Below are 26,837 nucleotides of genomic sequence, written 5' to 3'. Positions count from 1 at the left end.
GGGGAGAGTGGGGTCAATTGTAACATTTTTTACTTAACTATTTTTAACTAACAAAAAATCCAATATATTAGTAGTATTAATTGACAGACGAGTAAAGTAGACTATCCTCTACTAGAAAGAAAAAAAAGTACCTGATTTTAAATATTATTATATTAGTTATTAACAATTTCTGACAGTCGTGCAGTTGTTACAATTGTCCTCGCTTACGGGGTCAATTGTAACAGTTCATGAATTCAACTAAAACATAGTTAATTATACATATTATCATAGTTGCGATATATTTTTTTATTGATCAAAATAGTAGTGATATTTAAGGAGTAAAAATAATAATGAGCAGAAACCTAAAGGGCTAAACTTTTAACTTTAAGGGGTTAAAAATTTTAATTTATGCTGTGAAAGGTGACAAATAAAATAATGCACATGCAACATAATATAAATCATATAGGAAACTATTGGTGGTTCTTAAAGACTTAAGTAATGGTTTGTAAACATAAGATTATTTATTTTCAGCTGTTACAATCGTCCCTTTACTTATTGTTACAATTGTCCCCAAGAGGCCATTTCAGCTTCATTTGTTAAAAACAATTCTAGTTAATTAGCAAAACTAATCTTTTTTTTTATTGAAATGTTAATTAAAGTGTCCACTTACATATTCGGTTACTAATTTTTATTTGTTTAAACAAAATTACTTTGTTACAATATAATATTCTAATACCAAAAAAAGTACTTGCGTGGCGTGAAAATATCTTTTGTGATGTAACTCTTTCAAAAGTACATAAAAGTGGTTGCCATCAGGGGTGTACATGTAGATTTATTAAATACACCTTGTGCGCCACCTAGAAACCAACTCTAGAACTCGACGCTCGAAATTTTTGCTCTGTTACAATCGTACCCTGTTACAATTGACCCCACTCTCCCCTACTGATTTATTATGAAATCTGTGAGGACTTCGTGACCCCGCAGATTTAGCTTGCACCCTCCAGCATTTTATACAATGGAAGCCTTCGGCCGGTGGGGTTCAAACTCACCTATAGGACATGGCCGCACAATTTAGTTTAACGAAAACGATTAGCAGTTGTAGAATTATGAACTTTTGCAGCTACGCATTCGAAAGTCTGACATTAAACAATATGTATTTCTTATTGTCTAAATTTCTAATTTAGTTTGGGATTAGTTAAATTGTAAAGTTTCTTTTTCTAAAAGACGAATATCAAACCGAATTCCAATTATCGAAAAAGTCTACATAGAAGGGAAATAAAACAACATTGATATAAAAATCCAATCTTCATATTACGGCGCTTAGCTGTTGGACAATATTCCTTGAGATGCATCCCTGGTCGAGAGGTCTTGCCGCTCCAAAGAACGCTCTGTAGCACGAAGGCAGCAGGTTCGAATCCCACCTTAACCCTGCATGTCCTTCTCTCACTTGTGCTATCTGATCTTCAGCTATATAAGGGCTTATTAGCTGTACTTTGCAATGAGTGCATAATCCTGCAAAAGTATGCTGTTGTTGTTGTTGTTTATTTACGTCGCACTGGAGCTGCACAATGGGCTATTGGCGACGGTGTGGGAAGCATCTCGGAGGATGATCCGAAGACATTCCATCACAATTTTGATCCTCTGCGGAGGGGATGGCACCCCCGCTTCGGTAGCCCGACGACCTGTGCGCGAAGTCGAGCACTTTACGGTAGCACAGTTTAACGAGGACCAATACCGCACACCCTCGGTCCCTACGCAGACTGATCCAAGTGGTCACCCACCCGCACACTGACCGCAGCCAGTGATGCTTGACTTCGGTGATCTGCTGGGAACCTTGCCTTAACGATCAGTCCACTGCGGGACTCAAAAGTATGCGTAACAAGAAATAAAAAAAATTAATATTCCTTCATTATGTCTTTCATAATTGTTCTATTTCAATGTATGCTACTCTCATGTAATTGTTGTTCACCTATGTAGCGCGAACCGGAGACCACCTCTTTCTCACTTTGTGACCTTTGTTTATCATCAAACCCAGCCCTGTTATTTGTTCTTATTTATTTGTTTTCGCACATATATATATATATATATATATATATATATATATATATATATATATATATATATATATATATATATATATATATATATATGCAGACTTATATGCTTCTAACATCGGTTTATAAGCACTCTAAGGCTTATAAGCCCAGGTCGAGTCCTTGTTGATGGTTTGCGTCGCACTAAAGCTGCTCAGTGGACTATCGGAGACGGTTTGGGAAACATCCCTGAAGATGAACCGAAGACATGCCATCACAATTTTGATCCTCTGCAGAGGGGATAGTTTCTCTGCTTCGGTAGTCCGACGACTTGCACGCTAAGTCAGGAACTTTACGATAGAACAGTTTAACGAGGACCAATACCGCACACCCTCGGTCCCTACGCAGACTGATCCAAGTGGTCACCCACCCACACACTGACCGCAGCCAGTGATGCTTGAATTCGGTGATCTGCTGGGAACCGTGTCTTAACGATCAGTCCACTGCGGGACACCGCTCGGCTAGAGAAGCCTTGTATTGATTGCGTTTCCTGAGCGCTAAACCGTGCTGAAATTTGTCTGACGAAGTTCAACAAATAAAAATCAATGTACATACATAACAATCTTATGTTCATCAGTAAATAATTTCACTATTTAATGGGTGTAAATAATCTCCTTCCGAGCTATAAAAGTTGGGTACGTATTTTTTTTTCATTGTTGAGATTGTGTCTGAATAGAAGATTTATGAATATTTCATAATAGAATATAATACTAAAAGGTCGTATAACCCAGTTGTAGGTAAATAAACTAACATCTGACGTTTGCCTAATGTGTTCGTAAACTTATTTGAAAGCAACATATATTTTAAATGTGATTTAATGTAACAAATTTAGAATATTTCTTACCTTTTGTTAAACTTCACTTAAAGCTTTTTTTTCAAAGTGACATTTTAACATCAAATTGATCTTAAACATAGCTTCTAGAGAAGTACATCAAGAGTAAACAATATTTCTTGCAGATAAGAAAGTACGCAAAAATATATTATTACGTACATGAAAATCGTGATATTTCCCACCATTAAAACGCTTTTATAGTCACTATAAAATGTGGCTTATCATTAAATTGCCCTAAACCCTTTATTTTTAATTTAGTATTTCGTATCGATTCACTTTGAAGCAAAAGAATGTTTGCAAATTTAAAATTTTTGCAGTCATTTTCGATAACGTTGTATATTCTAAAAGGTCAACAATTTCTCCAGCATTATTTAAAATTTAAAGCTGGTGATATGCTATGAAATAAATATTTTGATGGGACACAATTAAAACTTTCAGAGAATTGTACTAATTGAGACGATGTAAAATTGGCGTATCTCAACTTTTATTTGAATCCAGATTAACTGCAATCGCCTATAAATGCCTATTCACTGATGAACAAATATTCAGAATAGGCAAATTTTGAAGAAAAAAAATTATAGAAAAAGTATTATGCAATAATGTTATAAATGCTAATAATTTGATTGGCACAAAAGAAAAATAGAACGAACTAATATTTTAATATTTTATTCAGATTTAAAATGATTCTTTTTGTAGTATAATACAATAAAAAAAAATTCTCCTGTTTTGTGACAAATCATAAAAAAAACTTGATTTTATTTTTGATTTACTTTCGATGAATTTTTTTTTGTACCTCTTGAACATTTTTTACTCTGTTTCATTTTAAATCCAGAACTTGAGTTTTTGTTTGGGGGAGGGGGGGGGCACAATCAAATCCCAGTTAGGTTGAATTATAAAAGTGGATAAGTTTCCTCTACTGAAAATCTAGTTCATTGTATATTTGTAGCAAAAAGTTGGGGAAAGTTAGATTTTGTTAAAAAGAACTAAAAAAAAAACAAATTGGAACGGTTGGAAACTTCGAGACTCATTTAGATGGAAAGTTAGTCAATTCTTGCAACAATCGAACAATTTTGCATTCGTTGAGACTCTTAAAAAAGTACTCCTCTCTTACTTTCGTTTTGCACTACAAGCTCTTTCCTCCAATAAAGATATCGTGGTTTTCCTCTCCATGTAACGCAAATGAGGATTAGTTCCTTCAAAAAGTCCCCCCCCCCGAAGGCAAATTTCTTCCAATACTTGATCCAGGAGTTCCCTTGTCTTCTGAATTGGGTTCCAAATTACAAGGCTACAGATTTGAACTTCGAAAAATGCAAGACTTTGCTCGAGAATAAAGTGCCCTCCCCCATTTTGGTATTGGGGGGAATGAGACGGCTGAGAACCTTGACAATAAGGGACTTTTGGCTCCCCTTATACCTTCTGGGATTCCATTCACATAAATTTGAAATTGCTGTTATTTCAAAGTATGTGAAGCGACGTTACATCTTTCAAAAGGAAGATCATGGAATGTATAGTTTGTCTATAGAAATATCTCCCCACGTCACAAATTGTAAGGCCCTCAGTTGCTATGGAAACACGAAACTGCTAATTTTAAAGAAGGGGGCCTCTCTCTCTCCCTTGATTCCTTTTTTCTCGCTGACCGGAGCCAAAAATTGCTAAATATTGATACACTTGAAATAGTTATGCTACTGTAAATAACTGAAATTGATGGTTTTTGTCTTCCACCAGTGAATGTTGACAGTCACATAGTCGCTTTGGTAAATGTCCGAAATATTAGGGGGACCGGAAAGCAATGCAGTTTCTGTGCATTTGATATTTTTTATCGAGATTTTACTTTTACTCAATAATGTATTCACCCTAGATAGCAACAACCTTTCAATGCCGGATCGAAAATGAATCGAAAAAAATGAATTAGTTTTTAAGACTGACGAATATTTAATGCGGCGAAACTACATTACTTTCCGGTCCTCCAAATATATACTAGTTCTAGTTAAGTGTAATTGCCAGGTATACATTTGCCCGGTATGCCCTACATCTTGTTTTAAGGTTCAGTGCCACTGCCCAGTCTGCATTTTAACCTGTATTTCTGTTCGATGCACTGATGTTTCATCTAATCTATTTTCAGCAGATATTAGAATATCGAATAAATATAATAATATCGACGAATAAATTAATATCAAATCGAATATAACAAATATTTCGGACATTCACCAAAGCGACTACGTGATTGTTGACATTCACCGGTGAAAGTCAACATTCTCTTGATTTCGGTCATTCAAGGTAACAGTTAAGCCTCATAATCATAGTTAAGGTCACTGCTCAAGTAGAACAGCAAGGGGGAGTTCATTTCATAGACAGACTATACTCCTCTTTAAACATCAGCTTATCCCTGACTCCTCTTGTGCTGCAGCAGTTGCAACTTTTAGATTCCTGGCAGGACATGATTGTCTTTGTCATTAAACATTGTTGGGTCTTTTATATGTTTTCTTTGCATGTTTGGTCAGGATAAGACTGCTTTGCGTTTGGGCGAGTGTCCTGTACTATCTCCATTCTCTAGTCATATGGAGAATTATTGGAGAGCTCGTAGTCTAATGGCCTAGAGGCGAAACGACTGCCATTAGATAATAATGCATACAAAGCGTTTTTTTTCTTCCATCAAATTTAATATAAGTAGGAAATTTTTGCTAGATTAACGTTTTTTTAATGTTTAATAATTTTTTAAAATATGTACAGCCCCTGGCGAAATTATTAGCCGCACTATAAGATTCTATGTAAAATCTTAATTATCAGGTGATACTATACAGCTTTACTGTTTTTATGTGCCTGAAACCGGTTTGTACTTGTTTACGTTCGTGTATCAATAGGTTAAATTAGACAATATATAATATAAATTTGACGATAGGATAAATTAGACGATATATTATATAAATATAGAATATTTATTATATCAGGTATTATATTAGTATATTATAATAATTAGACCAAATTATTAGACGTCCTGTAGTGTTTTAATAATGACATGTTTTGTACGAATTTGTATGCAATACTTTTATATTTAAACACACATGTAATGTGTTTTTATTCAGGAGATTTTTTATATACTTCCTATTTGTATTTATTTTTAACGCATTGCATTACAATGTTAACCAATTGATACACGGATGTAAGCAAGTGCAAACCGGTTTCAGATGCGTAAAAACAATAAAGCTGTATAGTATCACCTGATAGTTAAGATTTTTCATGGAATCTTATAGTGCGTCTAATAATTTGGCCATAGACTGTTTACCACTTGTCTGCCTTAAAATTGAAATTTTTTTCCGTAAGAAAAGTGAAAGTAGTTCAAAATCAAAGTGTTTTTAGTTTAAAGTCACTTGAATTTTGGATATTTTGTTTTCCTCTTGAGGAAAATTGAAAATACTTCAAAGAACATACTTAAAATACTTTAAAACCTCAAAAATTTTGTGTCATTGTTTTACTCTCCCACGCTTTAGCAAGTAATTTCGAAAAACTGATTCATCACGCCTTCGAAAACGGACTTAATCAGTAAGGCTGAAGACATGACGAGGCTTTTTATGCGACTCCAATTTTTCATTTCTGACAGCTTACTAGAGCCAGTTTTATTGTTTTATGACAATCATTACGTAAAGACGGAGTATTTTTAAATACTGTCTGTGTGACATGACGTTCGTTGTCACTTGGTTAAAAACAAAGGGACAAAAGAAGCTACTACCGGTTACGCGCAATAGGATTTTCCTTTTCGAGATCTTTGTAATGATGATGAATTGATATTCTGTCTTGCTTAAATAATATCTGTGAAAAATTAGTGATAAAAAAAGTGCTAATGATTGATTGATTTCTTTTTAATTGCCATCTCAGTGAAGATTGCCAGCTAGAAATGAAATTTCGCAGTAGTCTTTCACTGCTGTGTAAATTTTGTTAATAAGCTAAATATTTCTATCTAATTAAATTGTTGGGAACAAAAATATATTGTTTTATTACACTACTAGCCGCCTAAGGCGGCCAGCTGTCCACCACGCTAAAGGTTTTCACAAATAAAGTTTTTTAAAACATAGCAGGAAATCTGAAGATTAGTGGACAATTTAAGTGTTCCTGTCCTGCAATTCCTGTCTTAAATTCCTATTTTATATATTATATAGCTACAACGCTTAAGAAAAAAAAACTAAAATGCTAAATACATGAAAAGAACACGAAATCGAATTAATTTTTTACGGTATCAATTTCTATTTCTGTATAATTTTTTATGGTATCAATTTCTATTTCTATATCGCTACAAAAATTATCGTCTTCACTTAAGAAAAAAAAATAGAGCGTGGAAAGAAGAAGAAAAACTTATTAGAACAATTATGAACAGCGACAAATATATCAAAGCGAAGCGTTCTATTTACGTATCGATTATGTTGCCACATTTTTAATACAAAAGTTAAACTTTTCTCCACTTTGTTAAATGTAAACTACTGCGAACCTTACAATTAAATTATTAATTCCTTCGTATATTATTGGTTTAAGTTGTCGAAAATTAATATTTCAATTATAAGGTTCGCATTAGCATACATTTATAAGAGTGGAGAAAAGTATATGCATTTTTTAATAGTTTTTTGAATATGGCTCTTTGAAGACGAAAAAGCATAGATTTTCTTACGAAATGACTGATAACTAAAAAACTTATCCAAATTTTTGAAAGAGAAAAAAAATACTTCCTCATTATGTCAAAACACAATTATGTGTCGAGTTTCGTGCCTGGGCGAGGCTTCTGGGGCGATATATTGTGATTACAGACAGATAGACAAACAGACACACACACAGCCGCGTTTATTATTATGTATAGATTATAGATCAATATGTTGGTAATGCTAATAAAAATTATAAAGTTTGCTTTTATAAGCAAGACAACAAAGAGTGTATCATATCAACTGTGCAATTATAATAATTACGATTAAAAATTACTCTATCAAGAATGATAGCTGGAGGCGCCAATGTGGCAACAACACGCCAGTATGACAGCTCCATCTTCTTTTGAAGTGGTATGCAATTCGGAGTCTGACGATTAGAAGAACAATATATGTATTAAAAAGTTAGAATTAAAAATATAGAGAAAACATGGAAAGTCAAAAAGATTATTGAAGAGTGAAGGAAAAAATTATATTTAAAAAAAATATTTTTATAAAAATTAAAATATATATATATTAAAAAGCCATTATATATATAAACCTAAGAGCCATTACATTATGACCACCCAGCTAATAACATGTAGGACCACCTTTAGCCCTCAAAACTGCTAGCACCCGCCGTGGCATTGATTCCACAAGGTGCTGATAGGTAGTCTGAGGTATCTGGTACCCAGCGCTCACCAACTGGTCCTGTAATTCCCTCACATTGCGAGGGGGTAGCGTGGCAGCACGAATTTGGTTTTCCAAGTAGGACCACAAATGCTCTATTGGATTAAGGTCAAGTGAATTTGGGGGACATGACTTGAAAGTCACTGGAATGTTCCTCGACGATTCGACCCTTATGACATGGTGCATTATCCTATTGGTAAACACCATTCCCCGCAGGAAAAACTGTTGCCATGAATGGGTGAACCTGGTCTGCAACTATGTTCAAGTAGCTTACAGACGTCAGCGATTGTTCTATGAGGAATATGGGTCCTAATGTGCCCCATGAAAATATTGTTCCTGGGCGAGAAACCATGAAGACCTGGGCGAGCCCATTGTTATGGATGGAGGGTGGTCATAATGTAATGGCTCTTCGGTATATATATATATATATATATATATATATATATATATATATATATATATATATATATATATATATATATATATATATATATATATATATATATATATATATATATATATATATATATATATTAAAAAGCCATATATTAAAGAGCCATAAAACAAAAAAAATTGACAGATATAATATCTACATCAGCTCACACGATTATAACCGCAAAAAGAGGTGATTCATCATATTGTATCAATATAGCCAAAGCAAAATATATCAATATACAATAGTGTGAGGAGCACTAAAAAAACTAAACAAAATAGAAGACATCAAGTAAAAAATATTTTACGAAAATAAATGCCATATTATTTATAATGATATAAATATTTATATTTAAATCTTACCTTATTTTGTTTTAACAAATTTGTGCTATTATTTTTTTCACGAAGGTGTTATGGAATAATAATAAGCCTATCGAATACTAAACTAACGAAATCTAAACAGGTTTCTCTTCTGAAGTTTCAACCTAACATATATTTCCCTATATCATATATGTCATCTTACCTATTAAAAGTGGTTATGATTTAAGCAGCTTGTTTTAATTACTTTACTTGAAAACAATTGCCGATTGACAACTAAGCTTGTTATTCAAACCATAACCCGTCATGCTTGATTGAAAAATCAGCAGAAATAAGTGAAATTAAGGAAAGTAGTTGGTTTGTTTCAAATCAGTTCACGCTGAGCTTATACATTTGCAAAGTGCGATATTTACAAATACATCGTCAGAAAAAAATATTCAAAAATCAATAAGTTAATAAGTAAAAATATTCCAAAAAATGATTCATGTAAATTCTATTCTTATAATTAAATGTTATCTACTAAATAAACAATGCAATAATAAATTTCAATAATACATCGTCAGAAAAAAATATTCGAAAATCAATAAGTTAATAAGTAAAAATATTCCAAAAAATGATTAATGTAAATTCTATTCTTATAATTAAATGTTATCTACTAAATAAACAATGCAAATAATAAATTTCAATATTTCATGGTCTCATATTAACTGCATGTTGTATGCTTTTTGTGATTCTCTGTTGCAAAATAACCTAAATACAGTTACTTTATTTATTTATTTAATTTCTAAATAATTTAAAGCCTCTCAAAACTAAAATTTACGATAAGCTGACCTAATTCTTTAGAAATTTTCACAAAGTATTTTATAATTCGCATTAAGTACTTAGGGACTATGTATTGGTGACTATTTTTCCGCCTTGTCGCCGACACGAAAATAGATCCCGATAATTTGATAGGTACCGAATTTTAACATCTTGATACATAGTCTTAAAATATCGATATTTAACATTATATTTATATATTTTTCCATTTAAATCATTTATGCAATTTTTAGGTTACTCCATATTTTAGTTACATAATACAGTGAAACCTCCAGGAAGGACCACCTCTATTTACGACCAATTCTGGTAAGCAGGGAATTCTTTCCATAGACTTTCTGTTGAGGAAAACCTTTAGAGGACACCATTAAAACCTTACCCAGACACATATATGGCAACGTTACTTTTAAAAAGTAACGAGTAAAAGTACAAGTATTTTTATAAAAAGTAACGAGTAAAAAGTAAAAAGTTCTTATTTTAAAAAGTAACGAGTAAAAAGTACAAGTAAAAGTACAAGTACTAAACAAAAAAAGTAACGATTTAGAAGTACATTTTTAGAAAATCGAAAATTCAAAGTAACCTAAAATTTTATTGAATAATATTCTTATGTCCTTTAATGTTTTTGCAAAATTGCTGTTATTTATTTAATTATTTTTAATTTTGAAAGTTATGGATATTAATTTATTTTTAAATTCGGAAGAATATTATAATATAATTTTATAATATAATTGTATAATATAATTTTAAAATCAAATATAATTTCAATATCAAAATTTTTATGGATTTGCACGAAAAAGAAATTTTATCTATTGACTTTAATTTTTAGTTCATTATTTTTATTTAATTAAATTACCATTGATTTAAAATTGTTTTACTCTTTAGAAACGCGTTTTAAAAACACAAACATAAACAAAGCAAACACGGGTTTTCAGATAGCTTTGTGATCTTTGAGCTAGTAAAAAATAATTGAATGTGTAGTATAAGTTGAAACAGAAGGTATTTAAACACGAAGTTAGCTGTGAATGCATATATATTGCATTCAAAGTTTTTTTTTTTTTTAAATTTTATTTAAATTTTTTTTTTTTTTAAGAAAGCTTACCGAGTTTTAAAAAAAAGTAACGATTTCATTCGATATTTCCGTTACAAATACTTTTACTTTTTCCCTAAAAAAGTAACGAAAGTACAAGTAAAAGTACTAATTTAAAAAAGTAACGAAGTACAAGTAAAAGTACGTACTTTTTACTTGTACCGGCGGTACAAGTAACGAAAGTAAAAGTACTGCCATGTATGCCCAGACATCAGGAAAACATCCGCACTAAATGCGGAAAAGGTCAAATAAGGAAACACGAAAAAATATAAAAACAAAAAATTTAACAAAACAAATAAGTAGATTAAAATCTATTCCAAAATATTCGTGTGAAGCTCTTATTTAGAAAGCTCTTTTTGACGACACAACCTCATGTTGCAAGTCAGAGTAAACTAAAGACGATGCTTTCCATGATTTACTTTTAGAGTTGAAAATTAAATTAGCAAAAAAAGTTATTTTAGAACTAACAATAATCTCAAATAAACAAACCTCTTCTCCCCTTTTAAAGCTAACTAATTCTTATGCTATACAATTGAATGCGAACTTAAACAAGAAACATAATTGTTTATTTATTTAAAATAGTTTTATCATTCTTAATTGGTAAATTTGTTTTCATGCTTAATTATATCAGTTGAGATCATTTTTATCGATGCAAAATTTATCCGTCTCTTCATGACGCCAACAGAAGTGGCATTTCTGCATCAAGAAAACGACACTGACTAAAATTAAAATCGTTCGCGGGAAGTCATGTACCTTCAATAACAATTTAGAAGTCAATGGAGGTAAGCTCTAACAACGACCAACCTCCATCAACCAACGGCCATTTTATTGCGGAGGGGAGAGTGGTTGGTCTCGAGAGGTTTCACTGTATATGAAATTCATTAACACAATATTAAAAATATACTCACTATATATTAGAGATATTATTTTCGTATTCTATAATTATAGTTATTAATAATGATGGCAATATTTTCGCATTCAATGTTTCGTATTAATGATCGCTTTATTCCGTATATCTACGTGTACTATTGGCAACAGATATATTACTGTATACCTATGTGTATTATTAGCAGCTGATATATTACCGTATACCTATGTGTATTATTAGCAGCTGATTTATTGCCGTATATCTATGTGTATTATTGGAAGCTGATATATTGCAGTATAGCTACGTGTACTATTGGCAACCGATATATTACCGTATACCTATGTGTATTATTAGCAGCTGATATATTACCGTATACCTATGTGTATTATTAGCAGCTGATATATTGCCGTATATCTATGTGTATTATTAGCAGCTGATATATTGCAGTATATCTATAAGTATTATTGGCAGCTGATATATTGCCGTATAGCTATGTGTACTATTGGCAACCGATGTATTACCGTATGCCTATGTGTATTATTAGCAGCTGATATATTGCAGTATATCTATGTGTATTATTGGCAGCTGATATATTGCCGTATAGCTATGTGTGTACTATTGGCAACCGATATATTACCGTATAACTATGTGTATTATTAGCAGATGATATATTGCAGTATATCTATGTGTATTATTAGCAGATGATATATTGCAGTATATCTATGTGTATTATTAGTAGCTGATATATTGCCGTATATCTATGTGCATTATTGGCCGCTGATATATTGCCGTATATCTATGTGTATTACTGGCAGCCGATATATTGCAGTATATCTATGTTTATTATCGGCAGCCCATGACTTGTTTAAACCAGCATCTGGTATTGTTCCTGAGCGTTGGCAAACTTGGCTTCATGGTCTTCATAACTGATATTATTTTTTAACTTCAGTATTTATGTACAAACAAAATAAATCGCTCAACTTGGTTATTTTTCCTAACTGTGTAATAAAATCCTTGTAAAAAGGTTTTCATGAAAAAAGAAGAAAAACTTATTAACTGTGGCTCGGACAGACCACAGTGCTGACGCAAAACATCCTCAGTGGTAGACGGATCATGGGTCAGAGTCCCCTTGCCATCAGGCTAGCCGTGGAAGGTTTCCGTGGTTTTCTTCTCCATGCAACGCAAATGCGGGTTAGTTCCATAAAAAGGCCCCCAAGAAGACAAATTTCTCATAAAACTTGATCTAGGAGATCCCTTGTCTTCTGGATTGGGTTCAAAATTACAAGGCTGCGAAGTTGAACATTAGTAGTCGTAAGCGAAAACTGGGTCGACCGTTCAACAACGGTTACAAGGAGAAAAAAACAACGCTGGTAGAGCCGTGGCTCAGAGATAGAACATTCACCTTCCAATCAGGTGAATCTGGTTCGAATCCCAACCATGGCTGGTTGATAAGAATTCCGCACCAGGCTCAGGTAAAATATCCTCACTGGTAGACGGATAATGGGTTAGAGTCCCCTTGATGTCAGGCTGACAGTGATAGGTTTTCGTGGTTTTCATCTCCATGTTACGCAAATGCGGATTAGTTCAAAAAGTCAGAAGTGCTACAATGATTAAAAAATATTAACTGACTTTTATTTGTTATGTTGCGCTTTTGACTAATTAAATTTTTTTTAAAAATTAGAATCGATCGATTATCGAATACATATCTATTTGTAAACACTTATCGATTTCTCGATTGTAAACACATATCGATAGAATAGATATCGATTTGTAAACACATTTCGATAATTTTTCATCCTTCTATTTTTTTTTTCTTTTACGATTTAAATTGAAGTTAAAGGGAGAAAAGAGAAGACTGGAGAAAAGTTTTTATTTTCTCAGTTATATTTTTCCTTTCAGTTTTTCTAAGTTTTATTACGGTTAATTTAAATAAGAGTCAATAACTTATATTACCCCAAGTATTTACTTTACGAATCATTACGCATATCTAATGGGAACAATAACAATTATATTAATCTTTTTAACGAATTTTTTCGACAGATATGGTAAATAATCTCTTTTTACCGGCCAGGTATGCTCTTCATTTCCTTGACATTGACCTGCTAAGTAGAGAAACGTCTGCCCCCACATTTGTTCTACATCTGTTCTCTTTTTTTTTTAAATAAAAAATAAAAAAATAATTAAATAGCACAATTTCGTTTTTAAGCGGAAACCTTTACATCTATTTGCGTGTCACGATGTTACTACGATATCGCAGTTCGCTAAATTAATAAAAAACAAAACAAAAACCATAGAGACGTGGTTTTTATTATTATTATTTACTCAAATATTAGAAAAAAACTGGTCCATTTTTGCGACGCCATTTTTGTCTACATTGCGACGACAAAGAACAAAGCATGCAAAATATTTGCGCAAAGTAATAGTAATAACAGGGAGAATAGGTGTTAAGAATTATCGTCAATATATGGCATCAGAAAGAGTTCTATTATTTATTATTATTAAGAGGGGTATTATTATTTACTAAAATGTTTAAAAAAAATGGTTCATTTTTGCGACGCCATTTTTGTCTACATTGTGACGAAAAAGAACAAAGCATGTAAAATATTTGCGCAAAGTAATGGTAATAACAGGGAGAATAGGTGTTAAGAATTATCGTCAATATATGGCATCAGAAAGAGGTCTATTATTTATTATTATTAAGAAAGGTATTATTATTTACTAAAATGTTTAAAAAATGGTTCATTTTTGCGACTCCATTTTTGTGTGCATTGTGACAAAAAAGAACATTGCATGCAAAATATTCGCATGAAGTAATAATAATAACAGGAATAATAGGTGAAAAGAATTATCAGAAAGAATTCTAAACTCAACATTGGTCAAGAATTTTAAGTGTTTCTTCATTGTTCTTGACCCTACCTGAAAGATCACTGAAATTTCTTAACGTCTGGTCAAAATTATGACCCATAGATCTAGAGCAAACACACTTTAAACTAGAAATATAGTCTACAAAGTAAAGCATTCACGCAACAGCTCATGCAGTCGTTGAAGTTACTGTACTACAATACAGCTATGTGGTTAACATTGCGCACAGGCCACTTTTACTTCCCAGAGAAGCAAGAACCCATTAATCTGTAGCAAGATGGGCTTGAAGCCGAAATTGGGAGTAATATAAAGTCTATTCATAGTTTTAGATTTTAGAAGTGAAAACGAAAATAATTCAACCAAAATATTTTTTCTAAAATGCAATTTAACACAGAGTTATTTTATTTAATAACAGCCGACCCAATCTTTGGGTTTATGACTACTAATGTTCAACTCCGTAGTCTTGTAATTTTGAACCCAATCCAGAAGACAAAGGAACTCCTGGATCAAGTATTGGGAGAAATTTTGTCTTCTAGGAGATATTTTTGATGGAACTAACCCGCATTTGCGTTACATGGAGCGGAAGACCACGATAGCCATCCACGGTTAGCCTGACGGCAAAGGGACTCTAACCCATGATCCGTCTACCACTGATGATATTTCACGTCAGCACTGTGGTCGGTGCAAACCGGATTCGTATCGTCCAGCCATCGCGGCTCTAAGCAGAACTGACGCATGCGCATTTCACAAGAACTGACGCATGCGCGCTAGAAGTGCGCCTGCGCAATTACTTAAAGCTCTGAGAATGCCAGTCCAGTTTTTGAAGACCTATTTTGTCAAATCACGTCTGTGCAAGTCTCGATGTTTATGGAGCAGTTATCCTGTTTATGTTTCCAACCACAGGAAGTAACGGACCTAGGCCAAACCACGGGAAACGCCACCATAACAATCTGGTGTCCAGATACTTTTGGCCAAGTAGTGTATGCATTTCAGAATATATAATTTTTCAATGTTTCTGATTTGAGCCACGATGGCTCAGGGGATAGAGCATTCTCTTTCCAGTGAGGTGAACCGTGTTCGATTCCAGCGATGGCTGGTTGATAAGAATTCCGCACCCGGCTTGCACCCGGCATTTTCTCTTAATAAACACACATTATTTTTGGTGAATTCAAAACCTTGACCTTCTTGAAATGCGGAGGTGGAAAAATATTATCCCAATAGCTTATGTAAGAGAGAGGTCGATAGTTCGGGTCACTTGATGAAAATTTCACTTTTTACCTGTTTTGCCATTGTTAAGAATCACACTTTTGTAGTCGCATTTTTCTCAAAACAAATTCCCTTCAAATTTTTAGGTTCTATCTCTTAAAATTGCATAGATTAAATTTGTGTAAAAATTTGTTTACCTTATAATTGTAAGATTTTTTTCCGACCATTAATAAATAAGAAAAAGCAAGATATATTTTTCGACTGTTCCCTTGCCTAAACCATTGAATCCAAATTTCCAGAATGCCATTACTCTGCCCCCCCCCCCCTATTTTGAGGGTCAAGAATCCGAATACATAAAAAGGCTATGTTTATTCAAACAAAATACACTCTAATGTCTGATTTCGTAACTTAAAATATCAAAGTTACCGATCTTAGATTTTAGACGATCATTAGATCAAAAGTTATCCTTTGTGTTTGCCTTATTTTGCGCTTTGTGTGTTAAAAATTCCAGGTTGCTCTTCCAAGTTATCCCAAAGATAACTCTTGAAATTCAGTTTGTGATACAGAAGACAATATTTGGAACATAAAAGATATTTTTTGATTTTTCTTTCTTCCTATTTGCATGCTTTAATTAAGCAATTGCTTAGAAAGAAATGTAATTAGATTTACCCTAATTTGGCGGAATCTTTTTATTTCAATGAAAAAAATATAGGAAAGGTAAGATATGCGATTTGAGTAACCTTTAGGGTAGTTTTAAAGCATTTAAAAATATTATTTGAGAGTAAATGATTTTATTTCAGGACCTAAATTTGATGAAATACGCAACAATAATATCCTACATTATGTAAAAGATATTAAAAATTAAAAAATTTCATTTTTGTATGTAATAATTAGGAATACGCAAAATAAAGCCTTACAGTTTTGCTCATAATAGTTTTGTAATTTCGAACCCAACCGAGAAGACGAGGGAACTCCTGGATTAAGAATTAAGAGAAACTATCCTTCGTGGAGGACTTTTTTGATAAAGTTAAATAACTGATAAAAAATAACTCTCACGGTTAGCCCGATGGCAAGGGGATTCTAACTCTTGATCCATCTACCATTGAGAATATTTTACGTCAGTACTGTGGTCGGTGCGGAATTCGTAACATTCATTCTGGGAGCAGAATTGGTAACAATCAGACACAGCTGGGATTTGAACCTGAATCACCTCACTTAGTACACAAATTTTATGTACGCAATTAGGTATATAAAACTGCCTTTAATAGGAAATAAATACAATATATGTGTATCCTATTAGATAAAGTATAAATCAAATTAATATTTGATCTATACATATATTTTAATTTACAGCGGAAGCAAATAGTTCACACTAAACTTTTAAGCAAGAAATCCAGACGAAGCTTTAATTAAATTGCTGTAAGGTTAATTTTTTTTAACTAAACGACGACTAATCGATTAATTAAACGGTGAGTCGAACCAAACATGGAGAAACGCGAGCGATTTGATTGCATTCAACTTGCTGTTGCTAGACTCCGCCTACATGAGTCACATGATCAAGTGACGTCATTTTTGAGTTCGAGTGAATCTCCATATCGAAGTGATGTGCGTTTAAAAAAAGTTAAAGACGCGCGGCCTTCCTCACCTGTTGGAATGATCCTTCCATTCTGGTTTATCATCAATCTTGTTCTAAAAGCGGATAAATAGATACACTGGTCGTAGGAAAAGAAAAGTTATCTAAATAAAATCGTTTTCACTCTTCGTAGTTTATTCTGTAAGGAACTTTTTAACCATACTTTGGAATATGACGGTAAGTTTTTTGAAGTTTGTTTTAATTGCTGGATTCGTTAGTTACAGTATTATTTCGAAGATTATTAAAAATGTTCATGTTTTCCTAACTTGTTTTTGTTTCTGAATTTAGCTACAGTAAAGTTGCAGCAAACGATAAATACAAATTTTACACATGTTCAAATGCGTAAAATTTATATTTATCGTTTGCTTTTTTTATTATTCATTAGTATTCTTTCCGAGGTTATTTTATTAACAGCGATTAAAAATGTGCATATTTGTTTAACATTTATTTTCTCTTTTTGCTTTATTAATTCTATAGTTACCGTATTGTTTTTAAGGTTTCTTTTCGCACTGATGTATATTTCTATATTTTATTTTATTTCCATCTTTTTTGAGTCAGTTAGTAACCGTATTGTAGGGTTACTTTGTGCAGTGGTCAAAATTGTGCATTCGTCAAAAATAAAAGTATTTTTTTTGGAAAAATAATGAAATACTGCCGTTAAGAAACTTTTATTTAAAATATTTTAAAAACAAATTAAAGATGTACAATATAGATTATATTTTGCCGGTTTATCATTTGACACATTGTATATGATGTCGATGTATAAAGTGTTTAAGCATTTTATATGCATTTCATTCGATTCTTTTTATATTTGTTAATTTTAGCTATATGTAATAATATTTTCAGTTAATATAAATATTACTGTGTATGACCGAAATTAGTGGTTGCTAACTTCCACCGGTGAATGTTGATTATCACATAGTCGCTTTGGTAAATGTCCGAAATATATATCTAGTTAAGTGCCACTGCCCGGTATACCTTATTCTGATGTTTTTTTAAAGTTAAGTGCCACTATCCGGAACACATTTGTCCGGTACTCCGAACACTGATGTTTCTTCTAATCTATCCTCAGATATTAAAATATAGAATAAATATAATAATATCAACGAATAAATTAATTTCAAATCGGATATAACAAATATTTCGGACATTCACTAAAGCGACTATGTGATTGTTGACATTCATCGGAGAAAGTCGACATTCTCTTGATTTCGCTCATGTAACATAAACATTATTTGATATTTATTTAATTTTAAAGGAAGTTTAATAAATTTTTATGGATTATGAATATTTTATTTAAAAAGCAAATTTAAATTTTCCAAGTGAATTTCTTTTACTGACAATATAAAAGTTATTTATTATTTTTCATAGTTTGCTCTAACGTTCTCAATTAATTGTGTTTTCTTCTCGCGTCATAGTTTATCAGTATTTGGTCAATAAAGAGAGCACTTAATAAGAATTCAGCGCCTCCGTTTCTAAAAATAGCTCTTTAATCAGTTCTCTGATCGATACGAAAACTTTGAAGAGCTATTTTCATCTCATCTTCAATTCTGTGGAATGTGGGAAGAGAGTAATGATTTTTGGAGTTTCACCTTTCATTTTATCGCATATATATGCATGTGTGTATAAGCGACATATATATATATATATATATATATATATATATATATATATATATATATATATATATATATATATATATATATATATATATATATATATATATATATATATATATATATATATATATATATATATATATATATATTAATTTACATACATGATTAAATATGAATAGTTTATGAAAAAATATGAAAGTTCAAAAATATGGGCCCTCTGCCCTGTTATCATAAACATCAGCCCCGTCTGGGCTATGTAGTTAGTTCGTCCAGCAACAAACGAGGACTGTGTCTCTCGGTTGAAAAAAAAGGAATGATGGTGGAGTGGGGAAGTTGTGGAGCTGGAAGGGATGAGAGGCAGTTCTTTTCCTCATCCTGCTCATATATGTACTATATCACTTATATATATACTGCATGTATACAGGCGTCTGTCCAGACATTTTCTGAAAGGTCCGATTTTTGTGAAATTGTGAAAAAATTACTCACATACTTTCAACCAGGGTCCTGCTTTTATGAATGTGTGCAAATTTAAATGTGTGCAGTTAATTATTAATTCGCGAGTCGCATATCGTTTCAATTTTGAAAGTTCAAACTTATAGAATAACTTCTTTATTCGGAGAGCTTATCATTGAAATTTTGGGAGTTTAAACTTTCAGAACTGTTTCTTCATTTGCGAGGCATATCATATGAAGTTTGAGAGAGTTAAAACTTAAAGAATTACTTCTTCATTCTTATGTTTTTTATTTATGATTAACACTCGAGGAAAGCTGCACATGTAAGTTTTGTTAAATGAGTTCTAGCTCTCATGGTTTTCAATTCCTCTCATAACGCTATTAATTTAATCGTCGCGTTTAGTATGCGAGACATGATCGCATGTATTACCTTGATATTAATTATATTCAAAATAAATTCAGCGTTTTAGTGAATTGACTTACATTTGCCTTAAATGTTTCTTATTCGTTGTAAATATTTTTTATTAATGTATTTTCATCACAACTTTTTGAAAAATTGCTTTAATTCATAACTGACTACTTTAATTGAATTGCCATTAACTTACAAAGTTTGAACTTTAAACTGATTACTTTAACTAAATTAAAGCTCTTAAAAATAATTATTAAACTTTTCAGATTTTATTATTTTAATTATTAGGATAATTACTTTAATTATAATTAAAGGAGCTATATATTTTTTTTATTTTTGCTTTAAATAAACTTATGAAATGCATCTTACTAAAATTATGCCAGTTACAAAAAGCATTAATCGCCATTGTTTGAAATAATAATTTTTATCATTAATTTATCTCCGTGTCACAAAATTAAAATAATATTATTGCTCTTACGCATCGCGATACTCTAATTAGAAATTAGAGGTATACTCTTGAAATAAAGAATTACAAATGCAATTTTATACTTTTATCGCATGAAGAAATATTTTAGGTTCATTTTTTTTTCTGAATTGAGTAATGATTTTACTAACTTTATTCATATAATTATATAATATAATTAACATTATATAATATAATTAATTAATTAATATAATTACTTAATTAATATAATTAATAATTAATTAATATAATGAATTAATTATATTATAATATAATATAATATAATTAACGGTATTCATAGCTCTTACAAGACCTGTACTAACATAACTGACGTGGACATTAACTTCACTCCAAGAAAATGCCGTTAGAGTTTTTTGAAAGAAAAATCTTCCTAAGTATTCTTGGTTTGATTCAAGTGATTAGATCTCAGTGGAGGACAAACTCGAAACTGTAAAAAATAAATAAATAAATAAACCAAACGAATAAATAAACCAAATAAATAAATAGAACAAATAAATAAAGAAAACAAATAAGCAACACAAATAAATAAATAAATGAAACAAATAAACCCAATAAATAAAGGAAATAAGTAAATAAATAAGATAAAGTGAAACGGATGCATGAGGTAAGTGGACGTAAAAGTTTTTTTTTTTTGTTTTTCTTTTGAGGGGGGGTGGCATTGTGATAGGGGAAAAGCATAGGGAAAGATTCCGACAAAGGTGGATGGATTGAGTCGAAAAAAATCTTGACACCTAGAAAATAATAAAATATGGAAATAAAATAAATAAATAGAAAACGATTATCAAGTATAGGAATGTTTGGAGAAAACTACTGGAGAATGCCAGGGCCCACCCCAGACTGTCGAGCCAAAGGAAAAATGTAACGATACGTTTCGCTCTACATCTCCCCGTACCGTTTCTAAATACCTCCAGTTTAATCTGCAGACGTTTGCAGGTTCTAATCTGAAAAAGAAAAAATTCAAAATCGAAAGCAGACTAAGAAAAAAATTAATACAGTCTGACTTCTATTTAACGAACTTCCATTTTGCGAATTTCTCTATTTCGTGATTTTTTTTCGAGGAACCTAGAACATTTTGGAAAACACATCATTGTAAAATAACTTCCAAATAATGAAGTGATTTTTTGATTTAACGAATGTTTCTTTGAAATCCACTTTCCCTATTTCCCAAAATATTTCAGAACATTTCAAACTTTGTTAATGCATTTTATGGGGGTAAATGACCTTGAATTGTTTTCCGTGATCACTTTTAGAGAAAGCAATAAAATCCCTTTTTGTTTGCATTTCAAACGAAAAACTCAAACAAAATTAACAAATTTTTTCAGTTGCAATTAAACTAATAAGAACGCATGTCATGATGTAATGTTTAAAATTAGTTTTATAATAAATGTAGCCATAATTTAAGACATAAATTTAGCTGTTTTTAGTTGAAAATGTATGCAGCATGATAGTGTAACACTGGATAATGTTTTAATCTATTCTTGCTTTCCATGCAGATTTCTTTTATGGTTAAGATTTATAAAATAAATAGTAGGTTCTAGTTTACAAGATATAGGTGTATAAATTGCTATTTAATAATGTCCAGTGTTTAAGAATTTAAGACCTGTTTTGTGTTGTCAAAGTATTTCAAAACATGATTTTCCTATTTAGCGAATTTTTCATATAACGAACTTATTATCGGGATTTAGCGGCTTCGTTAAATAGAGGTCCGAGTGTAGTTTATCTTTTGGTAGGCAGCAGCGTATAGGCTACAACTTGCTAAAATAAACAAATAGTTTAGTAGGCTACTAGTTCGAGAGGGGGGAGGGCTTCTCCTTTTAAGGCTGTAACTTACCCAGAAAAAGAAGAAAAAAAAACGATTCTTGAACTAATTTCATTTCTAAAAAAAAGCAAGAAAACAACTAACACATACACGAGTTCTCATTGTTCAATAAAAAGTAAATAGTCGTGAACAGCTATGGTTTAACACGTTGAATGCCAGGGGGTGACCGGTGACCCGCACTGAGTTTGTTCGCAGCTCCCACCGGTGACCGACGAAGCCAAGATTATTAGAAACACATAATTCGAGTAAATTTTGAATTTTTTTATATTATTATTGTCATTAAAATGGTTTGAAGAAATGAATGCAATATAGAACACACAAAAATAGTTTTATTTTTATACAAAGACATGCCAATTTGCCAACAGCGAATAAATATTTTTAAGTGGTAGTTTATTAAATACGATTCTTGGTTTAATAAATTCAATTTAGTATATTTTTATCCACCATTATTTCTAAACAATTCGTAGGCTTATATAATTCACCACTTTTTTTAGAAATGTCACGCTAAACTTTTTTAAAAAACTAATAAAATCTGTCTAATGTTTGCAAATTTAGTTTGTAGTTATTTACCGTTGTGGTCAGACGGGCAAGCCATGTAAAATTAGCGTGGCATTCAACGTGTTAAAATCCTGCCTAGTGTTAAATCAGAAACAATATAGAAACCTCAAATGTGCTGGTGGCAGCACTCAAAAATTGATATCGCATTGCTAAACCGAATCTTTTGCTCCAACCGCTCTTTTGATAGCCACCTGCTCTATTGTCTCCTGATTTTGAGCTCGCCACACTCGACTTCCTTTCACCTGCTACGTTATAACATTAACTTACTGAGCCATGTTTACACTTTAACTCTATGCAATACAATTTTAATAATGCAAATGTGCGTTGTCTGAAAAAAATTACCCAATTCGAAAGTTTGTACTTTTTTTTATTTATAATAAAACTTAATTAAAGTTTAAATTATAAAAGATTATTAGGGTTAAAAGATTGTTCTCCTGATTCCTGATATATTTTGATTAAAGTTTAAAGAAAACGATTATATAAGTTAAAAGATTGTTCTCTTGATTCCTGATATATTTTGATTAAAGTTTAAAGAAAACGATTATATATAAGTTAAAAGATTGTTCTCTTGATTCCTGATATATTTTGATTAAAGTTTAAAGAAAACGATTATATAAGTTAAAAGATTGTTCTCTTGATTCCTGATATATTTTGATTAAAGTTTAAAGAAAACGATTATATAAGTTAAAATATAGTTCTCTTGAGGCCTGATATATTTTGATTAAAGTTTAAAGAAAACGATTATATAAGTTGAAAGATTGTTCGCTTGAGGCCTGATATATTTTGATTAAAGTTTAATGAAAACGATTATATAAGTTGAAAGATAGTTCTCTTGAGGCCTGATATATTTTGATTAAAGTTTAAAGAAAAAGATTATGTAGGTTAAAAGATTGTTCTCTTTTGAGGCCTGATATATTTTTAGTAAGCCTGGAAATTATTTTAATGTGGTAGAAAAATTTTGAAAAATATACATGTATTGAAGTGTTCATTCATATCCGTAAAAAATAAATAAATAGATCATATAATTTATATCAGTGTGAAAACTTCAAAATTAATTTTATAAAACTAAAGTAGAAATTATGAAATTTTCAGCAGCCTCAAGAAAAGTCACCACCCTCTAATTTTTCAAGGTTGAGTATACCCTGTATTTAGTGGGGTGCACAAATGTGTACCTCGGGTCAAAGATACTAATCAGACCAAATTGCTGATTAATAGCTGTTAGTTAATTATTAAAAATATATTAAAAATGTATTAAAATGACATTAAAACAAATTAAAACTATTCAAAACATAATCAACACTGTCTCCCTCCCCGACTGTAAAAAGAGACTTTAACTTGAATTTTTTAGATTAACCCTAACAATAACTACTAAGGTTATGTGCTTTCGAAGAAACTACCAATTGAAGAAGATAGAAAAAAAAAAAAAAACAACCTCTGGAAAGTTGTTTTGTCTAAAAGAGAAAGAATAATTTCTTTCAGAGCGGTCATTATTTTCGTCCACAATCTGCGATTTGACCACGCCTACGTTTTAAAGATTTCCTTACCGGGCAAAAGATTCACAAAACTGAACCAGGGAAATGAATAAGATCTTTTTTTGTCGGACTTCCTTTTGAAATAAAAGCGGCAAAATGGCTGAATGGAGTGGTTGGAACAATGACCAAATAAAAGCTCTTTTACCTGAGGCCAGAGGGGCAGGTGCTTTAAATAGAAGTTCAGAGGTTGATGGGTGAAATTGTATTCCTCCCCCCCCCCCTCTTAAGATTTTGCCCTTGGCCTTAATAGGAGGGAGTTTAATAGGATTCTTGACGCATCGATTGTTTCGAAATTCGGCATCATCCATTTGCGAGAATGTATAAAGAAGAGAGTGTTTAGAAATGAATTTAGCCATAAAAGGGTTTATAATTTATTTTGGAAACTACAGTCTCTGGTCAAATTATTAGACGCACTGTAAGATTCTATGTAAAATCTAAATTATCAGGTGATTCTATACAGCTTTGTTGTTTTTACGCGACTAAACCGGCTTGCACTTTGTTAACTTTAGTGTACCAATTGGTTGAATTAGGCGATAGATAATATAAATTCAACGTTTGGATAAATTAGACGATGCGTTATATAAACATAGAATATTTATTACATCAGGTATTATATTATTATATTGTAATAATTAAATCAAATTATTAGACGCACTGTAGTTTTTTAATAATTACATGCTTTGCTCGAGTTTATGTGCAATACTTTTATATTAAAACATGTAATGGGTTTTTATTTAGGAGATTTTTTATATACTTCCTATTAGTATTTATTTTTAACGTATTGCATTCCAATGTTAACCAATTGTCAATTGGTTAACATTGCACTTTCTTACTTTCGTGTATCAATTTGATACACGAAAGTAAGAAAGTGCAAACCTGTTTCAGTCACCTATAAGCAATAAAGCTGTATAGTATCACCTGATACTTAATATTTTACATAGAATCTTATGGTATGTCTAATAATTTGGACAGGGACTGTAGGTTTTGTCTTTAAATTACACTGATTTGTTGCATAGTTAGCGACATCTTTCAAGAAATTTCCTTCCGAATAAATATTTGGTTTTTTTCACAACACTTTCATCTTCTTATAATCTTAATTTTCATTACCAAACAATTCATTAGAATAAAAAATAAACTGAAATATTTTCTTCCTGCCGTTGCAAATTGAAGCAGAATTTTTAATCACAATGTATGTATGAACCTAATTTACAATACATTTTTTTTTACATTATTCACTTGTTGTGGTGAACAAAATCTAATTATCTTTTTACCGGCTAGGTATTTCTATATCGTCTGCCATTAAATCTAACTTGCTAAAGCATTTTTACATAGCCTTTCCTACCATTTGGAAAATTCCGTAAGAATTGAAGATTTAATTATTGCAAATTAGTTCTTTTTAAAAGAAATACCATCTGTTATTTTATTTAAAAATGGTATTTAATTTTTGTATTGGTAAGGTTTTTAATTGATAATTTTTGTTTAAAAAATTGCAGACGATGATATATTAGTAAAATTACGATACAAAATTAATGGTATTCCGCAAATCATCAATGTTTCATGAAAAAATAAATAAAAGCAAGTTATTATTTTTTTTAAATAAATATTTCAATGGTGGTTATTCTGTTTAAGATATACTTCCATTTTGAATCTGTACAAAATAAAAATTTAAATAATATTTTCATAAAAATGTTATTTAATTTTCGTATTGATAGGTTTCTGATTGATATTTTTAATTTTAAAGAATTGCAAGCGAGGAAATGTTAGTAAAATTGATAATAATCGTAAACCCGAAAAAGTTGGTTGGCTGTTCAACGACGATTGTAAAATAAAATAATAAAAAAATGATTTTGATTGCAAAAGATTTTTTTGCTTACGTTCACGTTGGGTACGCAAAGTTTCCAACGTGAACAAACCCATTTGCAAAACATTGCACACAAAGTTTTACAGATATTCAAAATGTTTTTCCCTCTCAAAAAATCACTGATTTTTCTCTGTATTTTTCCTTTATTCCTTGACAAATCCTGCACACGAAAAAAATAATTATTTTTCATTTCTAACATGTCTAGAGTGAATGGTTAACATTAGACCATAGCTGTTAAGATGAAAATTCATATGTTATCGTTTTCAGTTGTTTCAATACTATTATACAATAGGATATGGGTCGTTTATGTTTGTCGATTTATGAATATGTATACACATGTCATTAAACTTGAAATAAAGGAAATCAATAAAGTACTCAGTAAGAATTTATCATAAAATTATATAAAAGTGTAGTCAATTCATCAGATGCACACATGAAGATAAAATTATTGTTTTCGATCCTGATATAAGAGAACACATTTCATTCTGTTGAACTGAATGGAAGAAATTGAATGTGTTCAACATATGGTTCGCTGTAAAGATGTTATGACACATGCCATCTGTTAATTGAGGTAAATGGTTGCAGAGATCTATATCAATTGCGGTTTTCTTCTTTTAATTATA

General features: G+C 31.2%; 1 protein-coding gene across 6 annotated transcripts in view; it reads left to right on the top strand.

Annotated features, from left to right (window-relative positions):
• Eaat1 (Excitatory amino acid transporter 1) overlaps positions 1-26,837 on the top strand; it is a 101,410-nt gene that overhangs the window by 19,773 nt on the left and 54,800 nt on the right. The window contains exon 1 of one of the 6 annotated variants that reach the window (XR_015433806.1): positions 2,510-2,707. The exons of 2 other annotated variants lie outside the window; for them this stretch is intronic. Coding sequence is in view for 2 of the 4 variants with exons in the window: in XM_087164413.1 (XP_087020539.1) it covers positions 2,669-2,707 (39 nt within the window). In the remaining 2 variants the exon portion in view is untranslated. Of the gene's footprint in view, positions 1-2,509; positions 2,708-17,439; positions 17,658-26,837 lie in introns of those variants that run through there. 3 more of the 6 variants (XM_087164413.1, XM_087164415.1, XR_015433807.1) reach the window with 3 other exon arrangements.

Source organism: Parasteatoda tepidariorum, chromosome 5, assembly GCF_982258835.1.
Source record: "Parasteatoda tepidariorum strain Cologne lab strain chromosome 5, Ptep-v5.0, whole genome shotgun sequence".
In the NCBI taxonomy this organism is placed as follows: domain Eukaryota; kingdom Metazoa; phylum Arthropoda; class Arachnida; order Araneae; family Theridiidae; genus Parasteatoda; species Parasteatoda tepidariorum.
This window is presented reverse-complemented; position numbering and strand designations above follow the sequence as displayed.